Source organism: Cygnus olor, chromosome 2 (assembly GCF_009769625.2).
Source record: "Cygnus olor isolate bCygOlo1 chromosome 2, bCygOlo1.pri.v2, whole genome shotgun sequence".
Lineage (NCBI taxonomy): Eukaryota > Metazoa > Chordata > Aves > Anseriformes > Anatidae > Cygnus > Cygnus olor.
In genome coordinates this window covers 46028244-46053838 of record NC_049170.1, presented here as the reverse complement: position 1 = coordinate 46053838, position 25595 = coordinate 46028244, and the positions used below count along the sequence as shown (strand labels likewise).

Genomic DNA, 25595 nt, shown 5'->3' with positions numbered 1-25595 from the left:
TTATCACGTGATTTTGCTTTGAAACTTAAGCTTAAGAGAATACAATCAGCTCCAAAAGCAGTAGACGTTCACTGAATCTCAGAAACCCAGGTTCCATAGAAATTAAGTACCATTTTCAGTATCTAGAGAAGTCAGTCTGGCTGCAGCCTGTGCAAGCACAGCACCACACATGCTTATGTGCCTAGAGGAAGCTGGACAGCACGAATGTTCAGGCTGACCACTTGAATGCCTTAGAAGTTTCCACAGCCTGTGCAACAACACTGAGACTTGCTGCATTCTGCATGCCTACACAAACTGTTACCATGAGTTTGTTCTACATGTCTGTTTTATTCAGTGTGCAAGTTAGTTGTCTCCCTGCAAATATAAGCTAGAAACTGTTTGAACACTGTTTCTCAAGTCAGTAACATAATGATACTATTAACTGAATTTTTAACATCCTCATTCAAACTACAGAACACTAGCTCTACTGCATTAAGCTAATTCTTAGGTGGGAACCATATTTAGGTCATGTAACTTAAAACCATCGGAGTGGGAAATCAGTGTTGCAGGACGACACTAGAATTGTCAAGACCTGAAAGTTTAGAATGCATAAAGCAAGAGCTATTTTCTTAGGTTGGTCAGTAAATGAATAATTAAGAACAATTTCTTAAGTCTTGTCACTACTGTAACATAAACCTCTAAGACTTACCAGAGCTAGTTCTATGGCTTCCGGGGCTTTAGAAGCACTGACTTGTATTTAGAAGTTGCTTACTTTTAGTAAAAGCATGTAGGTATGTTTAAAGTGGACTAATCATTTGTGTTGCAAAGAAAGTGTGAGAACCAAAGTTAATCAGATACTAAAAGACCACAGTAGCATGAGACTTCTAAACAAATTCAAAGAGCAGAGTAAAAACTACAACTTACATGGGGGTTATTTTTCTCCAGTAGTTCAGTAAACTTTTCCAGCAGTGCAATGAGAAATTCCCTTGGTTTCCGTAAAACCCAGGCCGGCTGGGCAATAAAAATCCTTAAGAAGACTCCCCCCACCGAAAGTTCACCATCTGCCTCACCATACACCACAGCAAAGTCTTCAGGCAGCTGTTAAGTTGTAAAGAAAACAGGGAGTTATTACTCAGCAAGGAATATTTGCAAGATCTGTAATTCTAACATCATAACTGTAAGTGGTAACTGTTCTCCAGAATGGAGCTGTGGGAAGACCAATAAGCATCTCATTTTGAAGAAACATGAGGTAAGAAGAGTAGAAAGAACATCACAGTGCAGGTCATACTACTACAGTGGACTTTTCTTTCAAAGAACACAAGTAGCTGTGTCTATAGCCATACTGGGGTAAACATTAGCTAAAGAGAAGTATCAGTAACGTGGCTGATAAAACAGGCCTCTCCTTTCTTCTACCCTTATGCAGGTATCGTGGAAAAAACGGACATCACTGACTGACCTGACGAAATGGTTCAGGACAATCATATCTGAGATTCAGTGTCTTACTAACATTTCTGAACATTTACTAACTTGGTGGTTGGTAAATAGTTTACTATAGCTATGTAATAAGTGACAAGACTTTTTCCAGCAAGCCAGTACTTTCCTTGGTCACTGACTTCTTAGAATGACCTGAACTATCAGAGAACTTGAAGTATTATTGGCAAAAAAACACTGCTAAGTGTCTGATTTCAAGGCATAAGAAGTAATGAAAAATAAAGGTAAACTAGTTATCACAGCACTGAATTCCTGTTGGTACACTGAGTATTAAGAAAGCACATCAATAGAAAGTTACGAACAGGCATGTGTTACCAGCTGTCTTATATTCTCCCTGGGAGCATCCCAAACACAAACAGTATACTTTTACCTTCCAGTTAGTGTCAGGGTTGTCCCTCTGAAGTTTAAAGTGCCTTTAAAAAGAAAGGATGGTTTAATGAGCAGTAGAAGAAGCAGTCTTTCCCTACTACAACACCACATCAGTCTCCCTCCATTTGTGAAGTATTTCCCATAGTTTAAAACCCCCATTCTCCTCCTGCTAAATGTTGTGGCAGTAAGCACTTATCTAGATGCATAAACCACTGAGTCACTGAGTTACACCTGCAGTATACAACAGGGAACGTTTCCTTTTCACTGAAGTCTGGATTGCAAAGATTCTACTTTTTACAGACAGAGCTCTGTGATAGTTTTTCCCTAGTAACTGGTTCACTATCACTAAAGTAGCATCTCTGAGGAAATGCTTAGGCAGCTGGTCTCCACATACTCAAGCATCATCTCTCGAACTGTTGTTGATACTTTCTCCCTAGAGTTGTCATTCCAAATTAACTCAGGATTTTCATGAGTTCCCTCAAAGATATGAACAGCAGCTTCGGGGTTGTCTCTCATAGCGTCCATGAAGACTCCAGGTAAAAACTTCATTAGTGTAATCCTAACCTAGAAAGGATGAACAGAATTGACATTTAGAATACCGTAACACCTAAACAAAAACAAACAAATAAGACCATTACTGAAAAAGAGGTTGAGAACCTCAGGAAATCTAGTTATCTAGACAGTAACAAAATACAGTGCTATCATTTTAAATAGTGGTAGCTAGTGACAGATTTGAAATTGGGGTCCCTAATGACAAAGTCATTACAAATTGGAACCAAACTGCTTGCAATAGTTACAACAGATACAACACTTGTAGGAGTCTGCTCAGAAATTTAAAAAGTTAACTGTTTTTTGAGAAAACTACTTCCCTCTTCACGTGAATGTTTCAATCACAGAACGGTTGGTATTGTTCAGTCTTTAGAGAGAGGCTGGTGCTGTCAAGATGAGTTCCAACAAGAGCAGTTCAGATTCTTACCTTTGGACCCACTAGCTTATCTGCAGTCATTTTGGCAAAGAGCTCTGCTGTTTGGGCTCGGACCTGCGGATGAGTTGAGTTGCAGAACATATCCAGTAAGTAGATTAAAGCACCTGTACAAAGAGATAAGGAAGCATTCAATTTTTTATTTTTTTTTCTGGTCACAAGTAGTATAAAATCCATGGATTTGACCACTGTATTTTGAGTCTACCATTCCAGAAAAAGTGGCTTTCAATTTACTACTGTACCTTTTGCCATGGCCTCTTTAATTATTTTTGTGCTTGATGTCAAAGCATACAAAGTTTCAAGGACAAGTTGCCGACCTGTCAAGATAAGAAGCTTTAAGAACTACCATATAGTTTAACTAATCAAAGATGAACTAATAAGGAACATCAATCATACATTCATTCTATTACAGAAACTTATTAATTGAATGTTTATACTCAAATGCCTTAGAATAATTAGTTAATGAAATACTATGCAATTCAAATGCAATTTGAATACCTGCAATTTAAATGCTTCAGCTCACACATTTAAGATAAACAGGTTACTTAGAATAGCTTTTGTAATCACCCCCATTGGAAAACTGTTTTAACACTACAGTTAATAGCAAGCTCAGTCAACTGCATTCTGACTAGTTTTTGAATTGGAACACTTTGCCTTGCAAGACTCCAAGAATTATACGGTACATACTTGAAGGTAAGGAATGCAGGAGTGCCAGTAAGTTTGCAAGAACCATTGCTTCAGCAATGTTGTTAACACATTCTTGGTTACTTGTCACTATGTTCACTACCTGTAAAAGATCAGAAACAAGACAATTACATTACAGATTTTCAGACATCACTAAGAAAACTCGGTGTATGATGAAGCAACTTACTAGCCAATATAACTGCATTTACAGTGCTAACTGCCATGAAATTGACTTACCCTGGGGAAGAAGGGGACAAGGACAAGTGAAAAGCTATCAGTTGTTCCTCAAAGGAGTTGCCTGACACCTAGGATCCCAATTCTTGACACTTTTTAAGTACTATTCTAACAGTTAAATAATGTGATTTATATATGCTGATTACATAGAGCATCCATAGTTTTGGCTGTTTGCTTTGGGTTTGATTGTTTTGTTTTACCTCCAGAGCCAACTGCTGCACCTGGCCAGCTCCATGAACACGCAGAAGGGAGAATATCAACTTAAAGTGACCTATGCATTCACACTCAGAACCTGCAAGAGACCAAGCAAGTTATTCTCTTCACATTAATCAAAACATTCACTGAAGGCCATCCTAAGTCTACATTTGACTATACATAAAGATGGTAATCTATATAGTCTGGCACAGTAATTGATTGCAACAGCTCCTACAGAACAGGATCTACAACAGAACTGAATTAAGCCCGGCATATTAATCTAGCTTCCACAAAGTCTTGGTCAATGGTATTTCAAAAGAAAAGGACACTTCCTCCCTCTAAGGCAAAAAACTGAGCTAGTTCTTGGATTACCAATTAACTCATGTAACTAACATGCATTCTTACAAGACAATTAAAGAAGTTCAGTTATTTTATTTATCATTGGTCACCAGTACTTCTCATCTTCAACTACACATGATGTTTTGGATTCCTACAGCTGGGAGGACAGATACAATCTATAACAGTAACAGTTGCCTTCAGGGTTATAGTTGCCAAACACATAGAACCCGAACTGGTATCACTAGAAGCCATGACTAATATGAGTTGCTGTTACAACAGGAACATCTTAAATCATACCATCTCAGACTTCTCTTGTCTATACACTGGTATTCGCACTCATAGGTGTTTGCTGGTGTTAGCTGCCCACTCTCAAGAGCATTATCTCCTCCTACTTAGGAGGAGCAAAAGCACTGACATGTTTTTAGGTGTTTAGTGCTATGCAGTACTCAGGTCAAAGTTTTTTTTTCTATTTTTTTTTTTTAATGCAAGGAAGTTCAAAATCAGCTGAAGATTCTTCAAACAATTACAGAAAGTTATTTCAGAAAGTTATTTAAAGTATTTTTATTTAAAAGATTTAAGTCATCCCAGCAACTGCAGGCCTGAATTCAAGTTAGAGCCCAATGTTTCAGAGAAGACAGATAAAGCTTGGATTTTGCACAAAATGACTACATCTACTGATAATGTTCTCCAGCACAAAAATAAGCCTATATATAGTCCATCAACAACACTAAGGTCTGTTAGCCGGCAAAACTATCTTCCAGCTAGAAAGAAGCTCAAAAGACTATGGTTCTGTATTATTTTTCAAGTTGTCCTCAAGAAAGCCTATCAGTGAAGTACCTTATTGAGCCTACCTGGGTTGTGTTTTATCACATTTCTCAGGGCCTCCAGAGCCATTTCAACTCTCCGTAACCGATCTCCATGTTGATTGGACTCTACTTTTCCAGTCTGTGTTATTGCCATTAATGTATGAAGGTACTGTGCTTGTGAGCCTATGTAATCCAAGAGGCTTGCAGCAAATGCTTTAGGAAGCTTTGAAGAGATGAGAGCATTTTAAGTTGTGATGCAATAGTATTCACACTAGAAGAAAGTGTAGCCACACCACTTTTCCCACACTTAACAGTTCCTTCCAAACAGGAAGCATTTTTTCATTATTATCTCTACAGCATCTGCACCACATTAACCCCATTTATATGTTAATACACCCTTAAAAAGCTACTTGAACAGCACTTTAAAGGTGCATAGTTGTTCATAAGTATAGATGAACAGCAAAGCCACTAGGCAGAATCACTTCCTCCTGGAACTAATGATTCCACTTGAGTATCTGCAGTGAAAGGTTGTAGAGAAAAGGCATTAAACCATCCAAAGCAGCATGTCTAATGAAAAAACTCATCATTCTTTTAAAATTTATTCTGCTCCAATAGAGACATCCCATAACATGCTGATCATGTTGGACATAACTTCCATAAGATTTATTATTTTCTCCATTCTATTTGTGCTGACACACAAAGAGTAACATTTCAGGTAGTAGTTTTTAAGTTCAACAGAAAGGTTTTAGCTAGATCTCTCACCTCTAGTTGGAAGGTAGGGACCTCATTGTAGACTCTAACAAAAATCTCTCCCACAATAAGTTCCTTTGCATGGTCACTAAAGACAAAGTCAGATCCATAACTCTTGTCACAATCACCCTTTAAACAAATAGACAAGCAGCACAAGCTCAGACAGCAAATAATCATGTAGAAAATATAAAGTGATAACCTGGCTAATTAGACAATACTAATAGAAGACAGTTTTAGCAAAAAAAATCAGAAGCCCTAGACACATCGAAACATTAAAATTCGTAATGATCAAGCCCAGCTTTTTTGTTTAAGACTACTGAATGAAGAAAGTCATTTAGGAGTAGACAACAGATATCTGTATTAACTGTATGACTGCATTACAAGAGGATGCACCAAAATATGAAACAGTTTTAAATCCCACTACTGTTTGTTTAAATTGTTAATTTTTGAAGTAATCTTACTCTCTTAATCATGCTTTCTTGTTGAGATTCCAAGAACTCAAGTAATTCAGCTCTTGTCCCGTTGTTCCAGATCAAGTATGGGTTCTCTGTGTTACTGTTAAGCATCTTCAGAGTCTAGAAAAAAATGAATTTACATGATCTAAGCTTACTCTGCATAATAATCCAAAATTAAGTTTTAATTAGTGTTTCATGATATAAATTAATCCTATCTCAATAATAGCCAGATCAATTTCATAAGCAGGTATCAAGTGTCAAGCTTTCCACATACCAGAAAAGCAGTACATTTAAGTTATTTGGTACATTAAAGTCTATATTTTAATTTTTCATTATTCTGCTTCAAGCTGCAGTTCAGATTCTCCTATTTTTGGTAGCGAGCAGCAACAATCTGCAGCATCCCTTTTTGTAGATGACTTCCTCAGCACTTCTACAAAGTTTAGACTTCACTCTCCATCATCATTATAATCCTTAAGCCATCAACATTTAACTCATCTCCTTCGCTCCCTTATTTGTTTTGGGAATCTTGTTCTACAGGCTGCTGGTTCTGTCCATTGAGCTTGAAAGTAAAGCAGTTTTTGTTGCCATTACTTCAACTGCAAAGAAAAATTGTGCTGTTGTTCTCTGCACCAGGCTGGTGTAAGAGAGCTCTGTGCTTTAAGAAAGTTAGAAGTGACTAGTTATTCCTTCCAGAACTCAGTAGACAAAGTTTTGATGCTTACCTCAGTAGCACTGACCACAGCAAGTTTCCTTGCAATATAGGGTGTTAACATTCCAGCTAAGCTTTTTCTGATCGCTGGGTTTTCAGGCGTAGCTTGTTCTTCAGAAAGGTACCCTCCAAGACGACTCAAGGCTAACAGACTGAGTTTAGCAAGGCTATTTGCTACCTCCTGAAAAAATAGAAGAACAGTTAAAAGAGAACTAAAACTAGCTGGAGAATTATCAATAGCTACAGAGATTTGTCCAACACTTCCACACCAAAATGAAAAGAACTGGTGTTGTCTATTTACCTGCATTGCTAATTATGCACTGATGTCTAATAAAGCACTAGAAGCTACTAGGCGAACAGCAAGACATGATCACTGTTGCAGGCTTAAGAAATATAGACAGACATAACCAGGGTAGGAAAAATTTGGTCACTAGGATAAACTGAAAGCTATGGAAGCCATTTAGGGTAATAGTTTCTGATCAGAAAATGGTTCCTGCCAGCAGCCAAATACCAGTATAAGCCTTTCCTAACAGCGGTACAAGATTTAGTAACTAAAATACTGTTCAAAGGTCATCTCATCCAGTAACTGAGAAAGAAGTGTCCTACTTAGAGGATCACTTCTTAAGGAAAATAGAGTGTGAAGCCACTTACATATCTATAGGCCAAAGTGATAATGCAGTACTAAAGGAGGTATTTTAAGTAAGTTCATGGTATCACTAGACAACCCTTTCAGATGAGCCTCCAGAGGAATTCTCATAGCACAAGTTTACCCTTTCTCTGTTGACTGGTCTATTAGAAACCATTTTTTTTTGGCTTTAATGTTTGTTCATTTAACTCTATGATGATAGAAAATATTTGAGTATGCCTAGTTTTTGTTAGTACGAGATGGCAAGCAACAGCCTGTGTCTGAAAGCCTGCACCTTGTTAACATTACCTGGTGATTAGAATCTTCACTTTTCTGAATACCACTCTCTTCCAGTGTATAGTCATAGTTGAAGAGGTAACCCAGCAAGTACCAGAGAACTCCAGCTTGGAACAAATGTGTTTGTAGCCAATAATCTAAGGCAAAGGAGCTAACACACTCTACCCCCAAAGAAGCTACTCGTGGTATGTTCTGAAAGGGGAAAAAAAGTTTACTTCAGTACTTGTAACAAACAAAAGCCAACTGGCTGCCTTACCAAACGAAGATTTAAAGACAAAACTTTTTAAATTCTGCAGTATTGTCTAAGCAGCATGGAAACGAGTGGACAAAACATCTGCATTCAAAGTCAGATATCTGGTAGCCAAGAAACATGTCTAGTTAGTCAATCCTTCAGTAGAAGAGTCTTTGAATAGTTATTTCTTAAGACTAGAAAGGAGTGTTGATGAAATGGTGGATAAACAATTTAAGAAGGTGGCAGAGATTCCAAGATGAGTGTTTTATGGTGACGTATTCTGCAGGGACTATAGAATAGGCATGCACCTGGAGTCAAGTATTACAGTCTGGTTTAAGTTTTTATTTTCACTTACCCAACAAGAAAAGTTGGGGATGAGCTTGCTGTTATTAATTCACACAAAATTAAGTATTCATATAACATGACTTAAGTTTAAAGAGCTAAACAGCTCAAAAACTTCTTGAAGGCTGTTCTCAGAGATTTTGCTGATTTAGGAATCTACATGTAAAACTAGTATCTTTACCTTCTATTTTAATGAATTAAACAATTCAGCTAAGCATAATTCAATTATGAGTCAAAAATATGTGAACCTTAATAGCAACCATGTTTTAAGTCCATTAAATGGATTCAAATACAAGCATTAAGAACAACAGTTCTATATCCCACAATGATTAACTGAGATCTTACAGAAGCGATTGCTCATTTTTCTGCAACTGTCTTATTTCCCCTAAAACCAGAACATTGCCCTAAATATTTAATAGTTAAATATTCATTTAGGAAAAGGAAGAGAGCTCTTACCTTGCCATAATACAGTAACCTACAGAGGTCCTTAATGATGTTAGGCATTTCTGTAATCTTCTCTCTGCATTCCTCAAACTGAGCTGCCACACTGTAACATTTACTAACATGTCCACACACCTAAAAAAAGTATTTTATTGGTACCAAGTGAAAGCAAAATGTATGTTAACAAGCTTTTTTACTTTATATATACACACACAATTTCTCAGAAGGTTGATATAAATCAGAGTTGCCACAACTTACCTGTACAGACATATCATCTGGTTTACTAGAACGAGTCAAGACTGCCACACAACGATTAAATGCTTCTTGCAATACCTGTGAGGATTGGATGATGTGCATGTTCAGTCACAACAAAAACTGATAAAGTATGTCAGAAATAAAACATTAGCTGGTAAACCCATTTATAATGGCTGAAGAGAAGCCCTGTTTGACAAAACAACCTGTTGCTTGCTCAAATGCTTTGCAGGGCAAAATTCCTTGTGAGTGCTGGTGCTAGTATTTAGTGCTTCATGAGAGTCAATAGCATTCACATATGTGAACTAATATGGACAGTGAAAAACCCTTCTGCTGAGTGACTTGTTCATGTTTATTCTTTCACATACAGAACAGAGAAGCTTTCAACAGAACTTGGTAGAGAAGTAGATTAATATATTTCTGTTGAATTGTAGATAAGCCAACTACAAGCCTAGATCTGGAAAGGAATATACTCTGCAAGAGACTTCTCTAACTGCATGCAGGAAAGAGAAAGTAGAAATGGACTAACGCTTCAAGACAAGAGTGATTCCTAAATGCATCTGATGTCCTATGCATTAAAGGGATCTAGAATTTTCATCTGTGCAAGAGTTAAGACTTAAAAAGTCCCCTTCAATAAGTTTCTTTCAATCTACCTCAATTCCATTTTCTCTTCTCAGTTCTTCTGCATTTAATGCTGAACAATTGACAGTATGGAAAGCGAGTTCTGTGGCAGCAGGCAACAGGGGAGATTCTTTGGAAAACAAGAGGTCATCTGATGTTTCAATGGTGATAGTCTTAATCAGCATAGGATAGCCTGCATACTTGTAAGGTTTCAACTCTGAAAAAGAAAAAGTCTCGGAGTTTGCATCTATGCAAAGTCTACACAATTTAAAACACCATATAATTATCAGTGGAACATATATCAGCATGTAAAATAAAGAGTAGGAATCAAAGACAGCCAACACCTAGGATAACTAGAGCAATATGGAGCAGTCCACACAATTTGACTCCTTGTCACAGACTGTTCATACTAGAAGGTGACAAAAGATCAGGGGCAGATTCACAAAAAAGCTTTTTCAAGATTAAAACAACTTATCTACAGCTCACAAAGCCCCCAAGCTAATAGCCTTCCAAATAATGTCTCTACCTGGAGAAAAATCTGTATAGCTTTGTCAGCTACAGTTTTAGGCCAGTGTTTAACAGTGAACCTGTAAGGACCTATTAGTATAACACAGCAATTGTTTTCAATTATAATTTTCATTCCTGGAGTGTTCAGCAGGGATAAAGAACAATCTTGCAGCTAAGGAGCTGACTGTGAGCAAGCCTAATTAAGTCTACACTAACATCAGTGTCTCCACACAACTGACAAAGCTATGATTGCATATGAGGTTTTTATTTTAACATACTGTAACACACACAGCAGAACACTTCTGGCTTTGCAGTGCTTGGACATGCCAGCTGCCACCGAGGGTCTGCAGCTGGAACCTAGGATTAGGGTACTTTACCCCTCTTTCTCACTTGGGCTGTGGAAGAAGTAGTGTTACAGCACACCCACCAGGGGTCTAACACTAGTCAGAATTTCTGCAAGATTATACTTTTGTGTAGTTAATCAAGTGAGACGAGTCTCAGATATACCCAGAATCTCTCATCTAGGTGAACGAATACTAGTGAGGACTGTTCTGAAGACACAAAGAAGTCAGTCTCAGTCATGTATGCAGGAAGATTCAAACTTACTAGTATAGCAGCAGAAAATTTCAAAAAAGCTATTTAAGCTTTTTGAATTAAGCTCTATTACAGATTTTATTTCATGGAAAAAGCCCCCTACCATAGTTTCATAATGCTGTGGCAAGCCAGAAGCCAGATCAACAGAACACACACTAAACAAAATATGAGATTAAAGTTGACAGCAATGGCCACTAAAGAAATTAATTTAAAACATTCTTCTGAGGTAACATGCGTACCTTCCTTATGCCTGTTGAAGAGGATGCTTTGAGTTTTCAAGATCAAAATGATGTTTTCAGGATCTGGCCCATCTACCACTTTGGCAGACTTCGTGCATAGAAACTCATATGCTTTATTAACTTTTTCAAACATATCCTGCAAATAAAGATAACAACCCCCAAATTACTACAAGTCTGCAGCATTTGTTTATATGCAGGTAAAATAAAGTATTAACTATAATGCTAAGTTTGCCGCCTTACTACACTTCAGAAAATACTCTAAATAACCTCAAAATAAGAATACTGGTTTACAGATGGGTGTATTTTCTGAACTCCACCATAGGAAAGAGACTAAAACTAAGTTAATTCTTCTGTGACAAGAAAATAAAATTTGATTGTAAGAACAGGCAGAGGATTCAGTCCATCTTTGAAAGGGAACAATTAGCTTATTTACATCCTGAGTAACTGTTTAAACTAGATGCTTTCTGAGATGTGGCCTGATCTGATTACATTAGTTTACTGTGGAAATCCTAACATTCTTTAGGCGACATCAGTTAAATTACTTATTTGTAGTAGTATTCTGTATTCCAGGATTCACCTAGAACATAAGTTTTCACGCTCATTTAACTCCTAAGTGGGAGAAAACCTAAGAACTCTTAACATAAGCAACAGCTGAATTTCTCCCCATCTTATTAACACCACAGATATTTTGTACATACCCTGCCTTCTGGATTCTTGTCTGGGTGGTATTTTTGGGCGAGCCTAAAATAGGCTTTCCTGATCTTGCTTTCATCATGCCTATGAGAGAACAAGTCCCATTACACTGAATAACATCAAAAAAAACAAACAAAAGAAGGCTTGAATTCTGACAACACTGAACAGTACTAATTGTAATTAAGTGAAAACTAAAAAGCTCTTGCATTTTAATTTGAGAGTCCTGCTCCATTAACTGACCGGAGGTACTCACACAGCCACAAAATAGAAACTAATATTAGTATCTCTTGCTCAGATATACTAACCAAAAGGAACTCAGAGTCACCCTCGAATGAAAAGTCTAAATGAGCTAATAAAAATAAATAGTAAGAATTAGTAGTCCACACATATGAGTTCACAATTTGTAGTAAGTGCACTGCTCTTGAAGCGTAACTACAAAGTGGTGTCAGTTCTCTTCTAGAGGCCTGATGTCAGAAACAAGTGGCAAGATAGGAAGGGAAAAATCCTACTACTGTCATCAGAAAAAAAAAGACAAGGTCTGGCAGGTGGAAGGAAGGAAGATTAGAGAAACTGAGTTCTACTTTGAACACATTCAAGTGCTGCCTTATTCTTTGCTCATTATGAGGTAGTCTAATGTTCATCCTGTAGAGCAGCCTAGTGAATGCTGAGAGCTCAAAGCATTTTTCCAGTTTCAGTTCATCTTAACACTTCACAATTATCCTCTCAAAGCAACACCAGAGCTGAATTTTCAAGTTTTGTTTCTTCTTAGAAGAAAGCACTCTTCCACCGTGAAAGTAGGTGCTAGACATAACTGGTACCACTAATTAGTTGTGAGTACAAGAAAATTCATTTTCAGTGTACAGACATTATGTAACTGTAGTTACACACCACTTGATATACTGAAAGCAACTTACTGTCCTTGTCCTTTGGGAAGGTTAAGGACCTCATAAGCGTCATCTATTGACATTGTAGGTGGCTTCTTTTCTACCTCCTTCTTCCAAGCTTCTAGGGTGTCTTTCAACAATTTGACCTAAATAATTACAGTTTATTAGTGTTTCATTTATATTGGCTGTAGTACACATCATCGTTTACAATGAAGTGCTGCTTTATTAAGGTATCCTCATCACCCATCACCCTAAATTCAAAGACGTTTTTAACTAATCCTCTTACTGTTAGCAATTATTGTTCCCGTTTCAGTCAGGTAAGAATCAAGACTTGGCTTCACTGCAGTGCTACATTTTATTCAAGATTAAGACTGCCTCAAATTTAAAATATTTTTGTAAGTCACATTAGAACAGGTAAAAACGCTTGAGTGTTGGGCAATTTACACCCCCATATTACAAAAAATGCAAAGCTACATGAATAAATAAAGTTGATTAGACAATCAGACAGATCTAGACCACTGATTTGTACCAAGATCTTACCAATTCATTTGATGTATTGATATCAAGTTGCCCAGTTTCCTGTCCAGCACAGAAATAAGAACTAAAAAATGTTTAAGGCTCACTGAAACACTACCTGAAGTTGTTTGTGTACTTTAAGTCAGTACATGAAGAACTACTTAACCAGTGGCTGCTACATGACATGAAGACTCTTCTGCTTCAACATAAAAAAACGTTAAACATATTTGCTTATGAACCGAAAGACAGAATTAGTTATTTGTAACAAACCTAGCATTTGATTTCATTAAGTTTTGTTAGAAGTTAGGACTCTGAAAGAACAACAACTGAGCAAATTCTAAAATTCTTCTTACTTACTGGATCTTTAATTGGCCAGTCTGGAAATCTGAGTGTATCACAAAGATGCTTCAGGTAATAAATATTACAGAACAGTTCATTTTCCAGTTGTGGATAGTTGATAACTGGGATAGGACAGTATTGGTAGAGGGCCCTTGTATTGCTTTGAAGACGAGGGGTGAAGTCAGCAAGATGAGCAGCAATCTTTTCTATCATAAGACGCCTGAAAGTTACAAAGTTTGGTTTGACACTTGCCAAGCAGAGTCCTCAAAAAAGTGTATGAGTGTGTACACTGATACCTGCCACAAACGTTTTCCCCCAAATGGCCTGCCAATTTACAGAAGAGATAAAGGCCCTATTCTGTCATGAAGACATGCCTATAAAGTTCCGTTTATTTTAAAATAACCTCAAGTGACATTCTGCCCTCCCTCAATACTTCTTTACTTTTTGGAAGACCCTAAAAGCATATTGTTATATTAGAGGTGCACCTCCTAGACTGGTGATAGTAGTAAAAAGAGTGCAGTAAGTATAAAACAGTCTACATAAGTAGTGAATTCTCCATTCATGAAAGGAACTTGGTTAAGTATGACACAGGCATATGTAAAAGGCTTTCAGGTATTCAGTGAAATAATCCCCTTCTCTCTGCCAGTTTCCACACCTGTAATTTTTGATAGAAGCAGAAGGCACTGCAGGATGTTGCCCCTGCATAGAGCAAATGGAGGGAAGCAGTGGAAACATGGAAAACACGTATTTTAGACCTTCTGTAAAAATGCTAAAGACAAGACCTCTTCAGCAGATGTACTTGTTCAGATTTGTCTCTGACAGAAAAAAACATTACCTCATTTCATTGCTCCAAATTGCTTCTGGAGTGTCAAATTCCCCAAGGAATATCTCTGAAAATTTTTCTGGCTCATAATTTTCTAAGTAACACACCATTGCTTCAGGAAGAATATGTCCAAGTATACTTCTTTGAACTATATCTTGACTTTTTGTCTATGGAAAAAGATGACATTGCCATCTAAAAGTTAATCTGATTCAGCCTTCCTAACCAACTTAAGATCTAAAAGACCCTCCTCCCCCTTTTCCCTTACAGTTCTTAAATTCTAATTCTTAAGAATTAAGAAGAAGCATGAAGTACCGTTAAAGCAAACAGGTAAGTTACAAAGCTATTTGGAAACAGAGGCAGTTATTTTCATAATCTACTCACTTCTTCAGACTTGAAACCTTGTTTTGTATGTGTGTATTTCAAAAACCTATAAGAGAAACAGTAGTTATTCAAGTATATGAAGTTAAAAAAGTATCAGTTAAAACAGATCTGAAACCTTTGAAAGATAAACAGACCAACATACTCCAGCTGGCAACTCTCATGCATTTACTTTGAGATGAAAGGAGTAACAGCAACCACTGAATGAATCTCTGAACAAAGTCCATGAATTCCTTGGGAACCCCACCAAATTAAGTTCTTCCATGTTTAGGTACTGCCTTATGTTCACCATTTCAGTTTGTGAGTCTTGTTCCTGAAAGTTTGTTTCCTCTACATCAAAAAACAAAGCTGATAGATAGCCTTTCCCTACAAATCCTGCCCTACATCATTACATCATCATTTCATGGATGAAACAAGATGACCCTTCCCTTCTTGTCAGGGTCATAAGCAATTCATTTCGTTAGCTGCTGACTTGACAATGTTGAGGTAACTCTTTTAGAGGGTGTTTGCCTGCAGTCTCATGGAGATTCTAACAAAACACTTCCAGGAGCATTTAGAGCAGCACTCCCTCTGAGCGCAAGAGGTCAAGAACCATTTTCATCCTTTTTCCTCACCTTGCAATAGGAAGTACATTGGAACCCGTGTACATCATGATAAAGAAGAATACTCCACTCAAATAGAAACGAGGTAACTGAGGGTTATCTTGCATGATGTGAAACAACAATATAGCGACTTTTTCCACAAGGATAGGATCAAAAGTCAGTAGCAGCTGAAATAAAACACAAGCATTTACATTAGCTGCTCTAATAGCACAAGTTACCTACCAAAATTCCAGTTTTAACGAATTCAGTAGTGGGACAAGGAAGTCAACTTAAAAATTTCATTTAAAGAATACTTCATCCAGAAACTAACAAGTTCAAATTCAGACTTTTACTCATTTCAATGTGGTTTTTTTTGTTTTGTTTTGTTTGTTTTTTTTAGAGTTGCTTACCTGAGTGATATGAGGAAGGCAAGTACTATCTGACAGCAGCCTTTTCACTCTAGGCAAAGGTCTTATAATAGCGTTGTCTTGATCCCTAAAAAAATAAATCGGTACAGCAGCAAGCAGAAACACGCCTTTTCTCTTTCAAGAGCAAGCAACTTAAGCAATCTACTAAGATCAGATTCAATGCTTTTTAAAAATCAGACTAAGTGGGGTTTAATACCATGCATTAACTTGGAAATAAAGCTTCCTTAAACAAGAACCTGTCTGTAAGAATAAGACTGTGCTGCTGTGCATTAGGAATGCACCGAGCTTGTGCATGTGTCCTTGCAGTTCCTATCACAATGTTAGTATTGTCTCATTTACAAACTATTAACCCACAGGATTAATTAATACTGCAAAAGTGATCTTTAATACAGTGTACTACTCGGGTTCTAAGAAAAGCTTCAAGATAGAAATTGCAATTATACATCTGCAAGGGAAAGTTAGCCACCTCTGCTGAAAATTAGTGTTTACCTGCTGGGAAAATATCCACACATTGTGATGAGCATGTTGAGTATAAGCGTAGCAAGGTCAGTCTCATTCAACACAGCCTGGCCACTGGCAAGCAAGCACCACTTCAGCTGAGGGATGACTTGTAATGGTCGCCAGCCATCCATACCTTGAGCCCAGCAACGTGTTTTTGAAGTCAGTTTTCCACTGTCCCATAGTTCCTGCATCTATTGCAAAATTAGATATTCATTGATTCAAGCATTCAGAATCAAGTTTGCTCCTAAACATTCACAATCAACACAAGCTTCTAACTGCTATATGGCAGACTTCACCACAGTTCCACGCAATTCTAACAGAACCAGTTGGTAAACATGAAGTAAATGTTGACAGATTAAGCATGGCAAAACTGGGCCACAAGGGGGTAGACAGCATTACCAAAGGCATTTAACCTTTCACATGCTGTTGGCAAGAGTTACTGAGGTATCAGAGTGACTGCTAGTTTAATGGCACTGGTCAAGACTTTTCTGGAGCATTTAAACAGACAGGAAAAATGTTTCATTGATTTTTTGAACTTCTGTCCCAGCTTTCTCTCTCCACTCACCCAAAAAGGCTGTGTGTATAACAGAAGAATGACCTATAACATCTACATTAGAAAAGCCAAATCATTTGACATGTACAGCAACTGTAGTATTGTGAAGAGTTTAGACCACAGAAAACAGATTTGTGCTCAAAGAGGAATTAAGAATTTAAGCATCAGAAGCTCTGTGCTACAACAGGCAATTGTTGTAATAACTGTTACAACACTATTTGCTTCGAGATCAGATCTTTGGTCCCATCTTCTCTATACCTGTAGCAGACCTGGTTCTTGGCCCAACACCAAATAAACATGAACTTCATGGAAGATACTTCCACCTTGAAGCTAGAAGCAGACAGATACCTCTTGAAAGCTATAAGGACCACTCCTTTCTTTGTCAGCATTCCCGAAGTACCATTCTTTCTCACTCTCCCTCTTCATATCAGGCGCCGCCTCAATCACATTGCTCTAGAAGTTGATATTTATAAGATTAGCTTCAGCGCAGCTATCACATTTCTACAGGAAATTTAAGGAAATTGCTTTGCTAAGAGGACAATGCTTGAAAATCAACATATGAATAGTAAGAAACAAAGGCCACATATACCTGCAGAGGGACTGTAGCTCTACTTGTGTGAAGGTGTGCCAGAGTGAGCAGATCCACAAGGATTCGAATTCCATTTGAATCCATAAGGTCCTTCACATTTTTCTGTTAATGTATGAACCGAGTTAATAAAGCTGTTTTCTAGGTAAGAGTTGTTACAAGTATTGAACAATTTTATCCTAGTAAAATTGACTCTGGGAAGTCAAAGCATTAGCTGAAGAGCCTAGGATGGTGCAACCACCAGAATATTTATCTACACGTTTCCTTCAGCTTTCTTGCCAATAACAGCTACAATACCCCAGAGAGCTGTATCACACATTGCTTTAAAGCCTGCATCAAGGCTTGAATTTTTGCTTAACCCCGAAAGATTAGTTCAGAACATTTTATACATTCAAAAGACCCATAAACTACTGTCAAGTGTATGTGTGCACCTTACCTTATTAAGGATCAGCTTGTTGAGAAACAGTATCAGTCTGTCCCGCTCAAGCCTATCAGTGCACTATTGCAGCATAAGAGAACAAATTAGTATTTGACAGCATGTATCATAAGTTACCTTCAAGAATCAATACAGTTGTGCCACAAAGACCCCTTTACTTTTCTTCATGCCGAGAATACAACAGCTGACTATTAAGTGTCCAGTTTCACACACAGCTTTCTGAGACTTAAGTAGAAAGATCTTGTTCCCCTCTACCATCCCCTTTGTTGCTCTGGGTCCAACACTCAGACCCGCAGTTTGCTAAGATAGTCTATTCCAACAGAATAGTGTTAGGATTCCCCAGTGAGCCTGTTAACACAAACACAAGGAAAAAGGGACTGCTTTCAGCCTGCAGGGAGAACAGGTCTTTGATGTTACATCTGCGGTGGGAATATCAAGACTCAAGACAAAATAACAGACTGTATTGGCTCAGTTCCACTTAAAACAACCCACACTCACGTGAGCAAAGAGCTCCCTTCTTCAGATGGCACAGAAATGCATTTTTACAGTCTCTATGAGTTGTGAAGCATGATTCAGACACACTGAATGGCCAGAGCAGTTGCCACTAAGATACAATCCACAGCGTGTGTCCATCTAAGGCTACCGCTTAAGTCTGGGACTGTTTCTACAGCTCTTGAACAGGATTCTCCCCAAATATGACCTGGAACAAGGTCATCCTCTTAAATAGCTTAATGTTTCTACATTTTTCAAAAGCAAGAACAAGATTAATATCACACCAAGACCCTATACACTTTATTCTTGCTCAGCATAAGAAAACTGTTTAGGCTAACAAAACACACATTAAGAGTCTACTTTGAAATACCTTTAAGATCAACGGTTTGTTACTGATACTTCAAGTGAGTCAAGGGGAGATACCAGGAACACTTCATGACAGCATGAAAAAAGTATTCATGCTGCAATTTCATATTCTGTAAAACTGAAACTTGAGTTTCACAGCAACTTGAAGGATCTGAACATATATTGGACTAGCCATACATTAACTACTGTATCAAGTTACTTTAAATAACTCTTACCCGTTCTAACATCCCAACAATATACTTGGTATCAGAAAACGGTCCTATTTCTTCATGACATCTTCCATAAACAATAGCCAATGCTTGCAGACATAAGCATTTCATATTCACTTTTGGGGTAAGTAAGAAGCGATGGTAGAGCTCATTGAAGAATTCATATCTAAGGAAGAGATGAGATTTTAGCAAAGACAACAGAGACCTTGGGAGTGAGATAAGACTTCAGTAATGGCTCACGATTTTTTGATTGCTCCGCTCTCTTCAGTTTCATCTTCTTCCAGTAGCAACCTTAGGTAATAATCCCCTATTTTTATTTCCTCAGAAAGGCACTCATATTTTACCTATAACATAAAACAGGTTACATAAGGAAAAACAATGTTTACTGTTAAGTTTTTGCTTGCATAAACATTACTGCACTTGCTTGCATCAATATCCTCACCAAGGTTAGCAATCCTTTCAATAGTCTGAGGAAGACTGAAATACTTCACAAATCTGCAGTTAAAGTACACATCTGAGAAAAATACTGCTGTAAGCTACCATTGCTTCCCAGAACAGAAATATCTGACATTACTCAAGTTCCATCTTCCAGCCTCTAAGTAACTTATATCTATTTTTAGTAACTAAGCTTGGATAATATACGATGCATTCAATCACTCAAGCTTTAATGAGTAGTTATTCCACTGTAAGATATTTCACTCAGTGTTACTAAAAGTATGAAACACCAGCATGACTTAATTACTAGCAGTACTTGATATAGTGCTAGGTAATTAAAGTCTAGATGCATCAGTATGCCCAGCAAGAGGCTGAAGTGAAATTGCATAATGAGAACCATCATTAGCTTTGTAACAACTACATTAAATCTAGCCACATGCCTCAATGTTTAATGGTTTTAAACATTTGGCAAGCAGCTCATTCAGAGGTACCTCTAACATACCACAAAAGCCACCTCCCTACAGTAGTTGTTCCTATCTATAGTTTGCAGACAACTTCATGTGGCCTTATGATAGTGATCTACAGATCTGACCATAGTACCCAATATAAAGAGGTCCTCTAAACTAGTAACCTTCCAGAGCAACCTCAAGCCACCATCCCCCCTGGCAAAGTGACATGTTTCACAGCTGGTGGAGAAGCCCTTGTCAACAATAAATAGTTAGCAGAAGTACTTATAGCATAGCCTGACAGCACAGTTTTTGCTTAAAAGCAAGCCTCAGAGAGCAGCTGTTCAAAGACCATGTTACAGAAGCCCCCATCAAGCCAGTCCCAAGGCATTCTGGGTTGTAACTACAGGAATGCTAAGTGATACGTTCCAGTAGCACAAGCCACAGGGGAGCACAAAGTGCAGATGGAAAGCCTGCTTTAGAGTAAGTTTCAAATCTGCACTTTTGATTCTGCCCCAGGTAGCACCTCTGAAGTACAGAGAAAGTTGAGACAGCAGACACCGAGCCTGGAAGTCCTGTATCTGACCCATAACTGAAGGAAGCTTTGAAGACTGAATCATCAGTTCCAAAATCACCAGTCCAAACCCAGACTTAGCTGTTCACTTCATCAAGTCTGCAGTTGTGTGATAGGGATAAAAGGAATAGGTAAAGTAGTTCTTCCTCCAATTACAATGGCTACTCTAGCGAATCTAAAAGAATCGCCTATATGAGAATTGCTCAAAAGCAGCTGTTTACTCATTTCACTAGTATTCCTCTGCTTTAACAATAAAATTGTACTGTGACAAGGTTGGCATTGACAGTATCTAAGAATATCTTACGGTTTGAATTCAAGTACAGTCTTGTTTTGCTCTAGCATTATACATTAAATGCTCAAATCCATGTGGAACCATAACAGTACTGGAAACTAGAGTACAGGAATCTTTATTAGCATGCTGCTGGAAAATTTCTTTCAATTTGTTTTGAGAAAGCCAATTAGGAACACATCAACTCCTTCAGCCTGCAATACCATTTTGACTTTAAGTACTGCTGTTTCTAGAACATAAAAAATAGTAATCCTCAGTCTATACGCTACAGAGGAGCATAGTTTTAACCACATAACCACTCGCTGGTTTGACAGGTCAGTATTTAACGTCCCTAAGATCACACAGACGTGGTGGAAATAAACACCAGAAACTCACTATCAAGGAGTGAATTGTGAAGCTACCCAAAACAAGTCTCATGGAGCACACTCATGAACAAGTATGACTTGACAACAGCATAATACCAGCTTGTCTCTGTTCCTCTTATACAAGTGTAAAGGTTTCTCTAAAGCATTATTTGTCAGGCTGAAGAGGTTTCAGTCTTGCTAAGTGACACTAGACAATAATACCCGTCCATAGCCCTAAGGCCTAGCATTTTATTCCATAACCAGGAGAATTGTAGCCTGCAGTCAGGGATTGTCAACACAAGATTCACTCATGTAGCTAGAGGCATAAAAGTGACATTTTAAGTAGCCAGATTTTCCATATACAAGTTCTAATACAGCGCATTATTTACCTCAAACTCCTGATGGTTCCATGAGATAACACTAGCACTGCCAAGTTCTCTGTCAATATTGAATGCTCTCATCTCAGACTCAAGAGTATCCCTCAGTTCTTCCCGTGTTTTGAAGTTCCAAATTAAGTTTGATCTAGTATGGTCCTGAAGAAATCTAGAAAAAAAGTTACATAGTGTAAAACCTTCAAACATCATCTGAAAGATCATCTGAAAGCCAGATAAGAATCAGCTAGCAAGCTAGAGAAGACTGACATTATCGAACTTTATTAGAATAATTAGAAAGCCCTGGGTAGTGGTCTCTAGTTAGTTAGAAGAACTACAGTTGTTTGCTTGTATAGTGTTTTCATTGTTATGGAGGTCAGCATAGAACAAAGCACGCCTGTTGTCATCTCTTTTGGCTCAATTATCTGCGTACTGCTGACAAACAAGAGACTTACTTGCAAGCTATTCACTGTAAGGCAGTAAGGGCTAGAGGTGAACAACCCAAGAGAGCAGACAGGCACATACCCAGTGTATGTTTTGAACAAAAACAGTAGTTCATGCTGTAAAAAAGTTCTCAAACGTCACAAGACAGTCAGTGGACATTACTCAGTGACAGTTATAAACCAGCATTTGGATCCAGAGACTGACTAAGAGCAGTACTTTAACATTCAAGGTTTAAGAGCATGCAAATCTTCCTTTTATGCAATATTTGTGTAGGGACAGACTACATAATTTGACTTTTAGAAACATTAAGCACCACTCAAGTCTTTTGAACAGTCAAGCGTTATTAAAACATTCCTCAAACACTCCTAGCCAGAGAGAAGTGATACTCCCTTTTTTCAGGTAGAAGCCCCTCCCTTTTCAACTTTGACAGCTGTGAGAACTCACATGTAAGCAAGCTGCATTTAGGATTTGGGGCACTACCTAAGATACAGTATAGACAAATGTTTTCTCTCTGTCAGCCTTTAGTTCATTTTTATTCCAATTCAAGTTAAAAGGTATCAAGTAGCTCACAGGTTGATGCACCAACACACTACAGTGATTTTCAGTGCTACTTTTCTTTACTCTTCAACATCATACGGATCTGCATTTGCAACTTGTTGCTCGCTTTTTGACTCACAGAAAAAAGATATAGCTTGACAATGCTTGAGAAGCTTTCCAAATTCCCCTCCCCTTTTCTAAGCAAAAAATCCTTACATAGCTTACAGTTTCATAAGTTTCTGTCATAAAGCACTTACACCATTTCAAAGCAGGTATCAACTGGAAACAATCCACAGACATTCCGATATTAACAAAAACATCCAGCCAATAACATCTGACTCCACCATATTAATCTTAGTATTTTACCTGTAATAGAAGAGATCCCAGTTTGCTTCTATTTTTATTCTTTGCCGTCGTTTCCTTAATATCACTGGCTTTTGAATAACGTTCTGCAAAAAAGACAAATGTAAGAAATTGTAAGAAATTAATACTAAGAAAGAATCCCCGTTTTCCCTTTAAAATAAAGGGCTTGGATTTCTTATTCCTTGAAAAGCTGTACTTTAGGTTAAGCCTCATTAACAAGGTCTCTTTTTAGTAAGCAGTAGCAACAGACTTTCACTAGTGTTATTTACAACAAGCTAAATCATGCCAGAGAAACTTTCAGCTGTTTAACAAGTCATTCCTTTAAAAGCAAGTTATCCCTCCCTGAGGGAAGCTTAGTTCCCATCACCACAAGCACTCTGTGCTAGCACGACTGCCAGGATAAGCCAATATTGAATATACTTCAAGATACCGTATTTCACATAAACTGATCATGCAAGACAATAGTACTTTTAACACTGAGCTAAACAAGCAAGCAGAGCTTTAGAAGACTGGCATCCACAATAAGACCAGCAGCTCCAAAGCCAACAGATCGAAAAACCACACAGGACTGCTTGCTCTTGAAAAGGAAGTAACTGAAGCAAGTCGCAGAAACATGTCACAAGCCTGACTTGGCCACTGAAAGGTTCCCTAGCTTGCTCAAGCATTAAAATCAGTGTTATACTCTACATGCAAGCAAGAGTGAGCAACATAATCCACACACATGGCTGAAATATACAAACTCACCATATTGTTTCTGTCCTGATTGTAAAAGCAAATTGGAAGAAAAGAGAAAAGGAACGTTTAACATGCCACAGCCATTGAACTAATTCAAAGTGGTAATAACCTTGCCTACTAACCCTTTCCAAGCTACACTTGCATACATTTAGTGCAAAATTAAACAGCTCAGGACTCTGGACAGAAAAACGGTCATTTAAAATCAGTATATAGATGAGATATTTAAAAAGATGCTGCAAACACTAATACTGCAAAATATCCTCAAGTGCAATTCATCCTTCCATCACCATTTTCCACATTTTCACGTTAAAACTTCGCGTTGAATCTAGGTCACCATTATTTCACAAAGAGTAACTATCAATTCTGCACCACAGTGTGCATCAAACTTGATCAATATTTTACAAAGTTAAGGTTTTCCCAAATTCAAGCTTATTGTTGCACCAGATCAAGTATAACGAGAGGTGTGATCAATACTTCACATTCTTTTTTCATCCTTCCTCACATATAAGGAAGAAATAGATTGCTTCCATTTCCCGAACATAAGAACAAGTTTAGTCACGACACTAAAGAAAGTTAAGAAATGCGTCTCACTATTCAACACTTGTCATGTTCTGTCTGACAAAACGAAAAAAGGAGACCAACGGTATCCCTTTATCTCATATCAAAACAGTCACTTATCACTTCCATCTCAACCTTGATTCGATGCATCATCTTTTGTAATTTAAGCACTGAAATACTTGACTTGCTGTGCTGCTTTGCCAACCTTAAGGGGATTATGACTGACCAAGAATTTGTATTGCTGGAAAGCCCACTATTCAAGATTATTCTGAGCTTCGGGTAGGTTCTAGAACTAAATACCACCACATACAACGTGCATCATTTCAGATGCAAAGAATATCTATAGTTTCTTCCAAATGTAGTCTAAAGGCTGTTTTTGCCAGGTTTCCAGGAATTTCCGATTCTCCCATACAATCATCATCAAAGAGATGCACAAACTGCACTCAAATTTGGTTAGGTTAGCTAGAACAAGTTAAAACTTAACACGAGCTCAATGTACTCTTTAACCTACCCTACATTCTCCCCAGAACCCACCTCTAATCAGATGAAGACCAGTAAGAGGTAGAAAATCTAAACAGAAGAACGAAGTTTCTCAGATCCCCACACTTCTATTACTGTGAACTTTATTCTGATTTCAGCGGAGTTGTCAGTATTCCTCTCTATACTTAGTTAAGTTGTTAACAGAGAGCTTAAAATACTTACCTCTTTTTGAGCTATGCCCATTCTATCTCTCCAGTGCATCAAGACTAGATCCACCTTCTCTTTGGCAAATTTTTCGACTTCCTTTGCAGCTTTTCCAGCTAGCCGCTGCCACTCCGGCACTTTATTAAACTTGCCATACTGATCCTGCAGAAGAAATCCCACTGGTTAGTTGCAGGTCTATCAACATGTTTGATACAGATCAGTGTAATACTCGAGCTTCTGTATCGAAAGAGTCTCCAAGACTGTATACGTAGAGAACGGAGGAGGTAAGACAGCTATATTTACTTACAGTTGCAATTTTTAAGTTATCTCTCACATGCATCCTATCAGTATCTTTTTCAGGAACAGGATCAGTACTGTCAAGGTACGCCAGCAAACCTGGTGGCTAAAAACATTGAAAAGCAGTGTGAACACAGCTGTGACTAACAGAACAGAAAACATTACATTAGGCAACAAGGTATTTTCTTTAAATTGGCCGATTTCAAAACGGAAAAAATATTCTACTCTCAAGGAAGTAAAGCTGCAGCAGCTTTTTGCTTGTATTAGTGAAATACCAACATCTTTAGCAGAATATTAAAGAGAGGCACATAATTAAGCTTTGGTACAGTGGAGCTCTTTTGTCTATATCCCATTTCTTAAAGGAGCACTTAATGAAACAAATGGCTGCAGGAAGAGAGGAGTTGACCCTACAGCAGTATAGAGGGGAATGAACACTGTAACACTAGAATCTATGCACATCCTCTGATAATGGGGCTGAGTGCTACACATGACATTAGAGAAGTCTCATTTGACTAAGCCTTCTAGAAATCAGTGGCCAAGATCAGGACAGTCTGCTCTGCCAACAATCAAAGAACTGCAATTTTGAATTT

The 25595-nt window shown here is 37.9% G+C and overlaps 1 protein-coding gene across 2 annotated transcripts in view; it reads right to left on the bottom strand.

The window, feature by feature from the left end:
- The window catches only part of DNAJC13 (DnaJ heat shock protein family (Hsp40) member C13), a 54706-nt gene that overhangs the window by 5803 nt on the left and 23308 nt on the right, over positions 1 to 25595 (bottom strand). Inside the window, exons 19-52 of one of the 2 annotated variants that reach the window (XM_040548416.1) lie at positions 25016 to 25111; positions 24727 to 24870; positions 23476 to 23490; positions 22735 to 22817; positions 21406 to 21559; positions 19169 to 19272; positions 18935 to 19094; positions 17862 to 17924; positions 17429 to 17530; positions 17188 to 17292; positions 16275 to 16477; positions 15768 to 15852; positions 15391 to 15545; positions 14780 to 14825; positions 14411 to 14565; positions 13594 to 13795; positions 12751 to 12866; positions 11842 to 11920; positions 11144 to 11279; positions 9836 to 10020; positions 9189 to 9263; positions 8946 to 9065; positions 7928 to 8107; positions 7007 to 7174; positions 6291 to 6404; positions 5842 to 5958; positions 5125 to 5302; positions 3940 to 4031; positions 3509 to 3608; positions 3064 to 3138; positions 2816 to 2928; positions 2234 to 2403; positions 1841 to 1883; positions 904 to 1077 (exon numbers count right to left, since the gene is read on the bottom strand). In XM_040548416.1, the coding sequence (XP_040404350.1) occupies positions 904 to 1077; positions 1841 to 1883; positions 2234 to 2403; positions 2816 to 2928; positions 3064 to 3138; positions 3509 to 3608; positions 3940 to 4031; positions 5125 to 5302; positions 5842 to 5958; positions 6291 to 6404; positions 7007 to 7174; positions 7928 to 8107; positions 8946 to 9065; positions 9189 to 9263; positions 9836 to 10020; positions 11144 to 11279; positions 11842 to 11920; positions 12751 to 12866; positions 13594 to 13795; positions 14411 to 14565; positions 14780 to 14825; positions 15391 to 15545; positions 15768 to 15852; positions 16275 to 16477; positions 17188 to 17292; positions 17429 to 17530; positions 17862 to 17924; positions 18935 to 19094; positions 19169 to 19272; positions 21406 to 21559; positions 22735 to 22817; positions 23476 to 23490; positions 24727 to 24870; positions 25016 to 25111 (4107 nt within the window). The remainder of the gene's footprint in view (positions 1 to 903; positions 1078 to 1840; positions 1884 to 2233; positions 2404 to 2815; positions 2929 to 3063; positions 3139 to 3508; positions 3609 to 3939; positions 4032 to 5124; positions 5303 to 5841; positions 5959 to 6290; positions 6405 to 7006; positions 7175 to 7927; positions 8108 to 8945; positions 9066 to 9188; positions 9264 to 9835; positions 10021 to 11143; positions 11280 to 11841; positions 11921 to 12750; positions 12867 to 13593; positions 13796 to 14410; positions 14566 to 14779; positions 14826 to 15390; positions 15546 to 15767; positions 15853 to 16274; positions 16478 to 17187; positions 17293 to 17428; positions 17531 to 17861; positions 17925 to 18934; positions 19095 to 19168; positions 19273 to 21405; positions 21560 to 22734; positions 22818 to 23475; positions 23491 to 24726; positions 24871 to 25015; positions 25112 to 25595) is intronic. The other variant, XM_040548417.1, reaches the window with a different exon arrangement.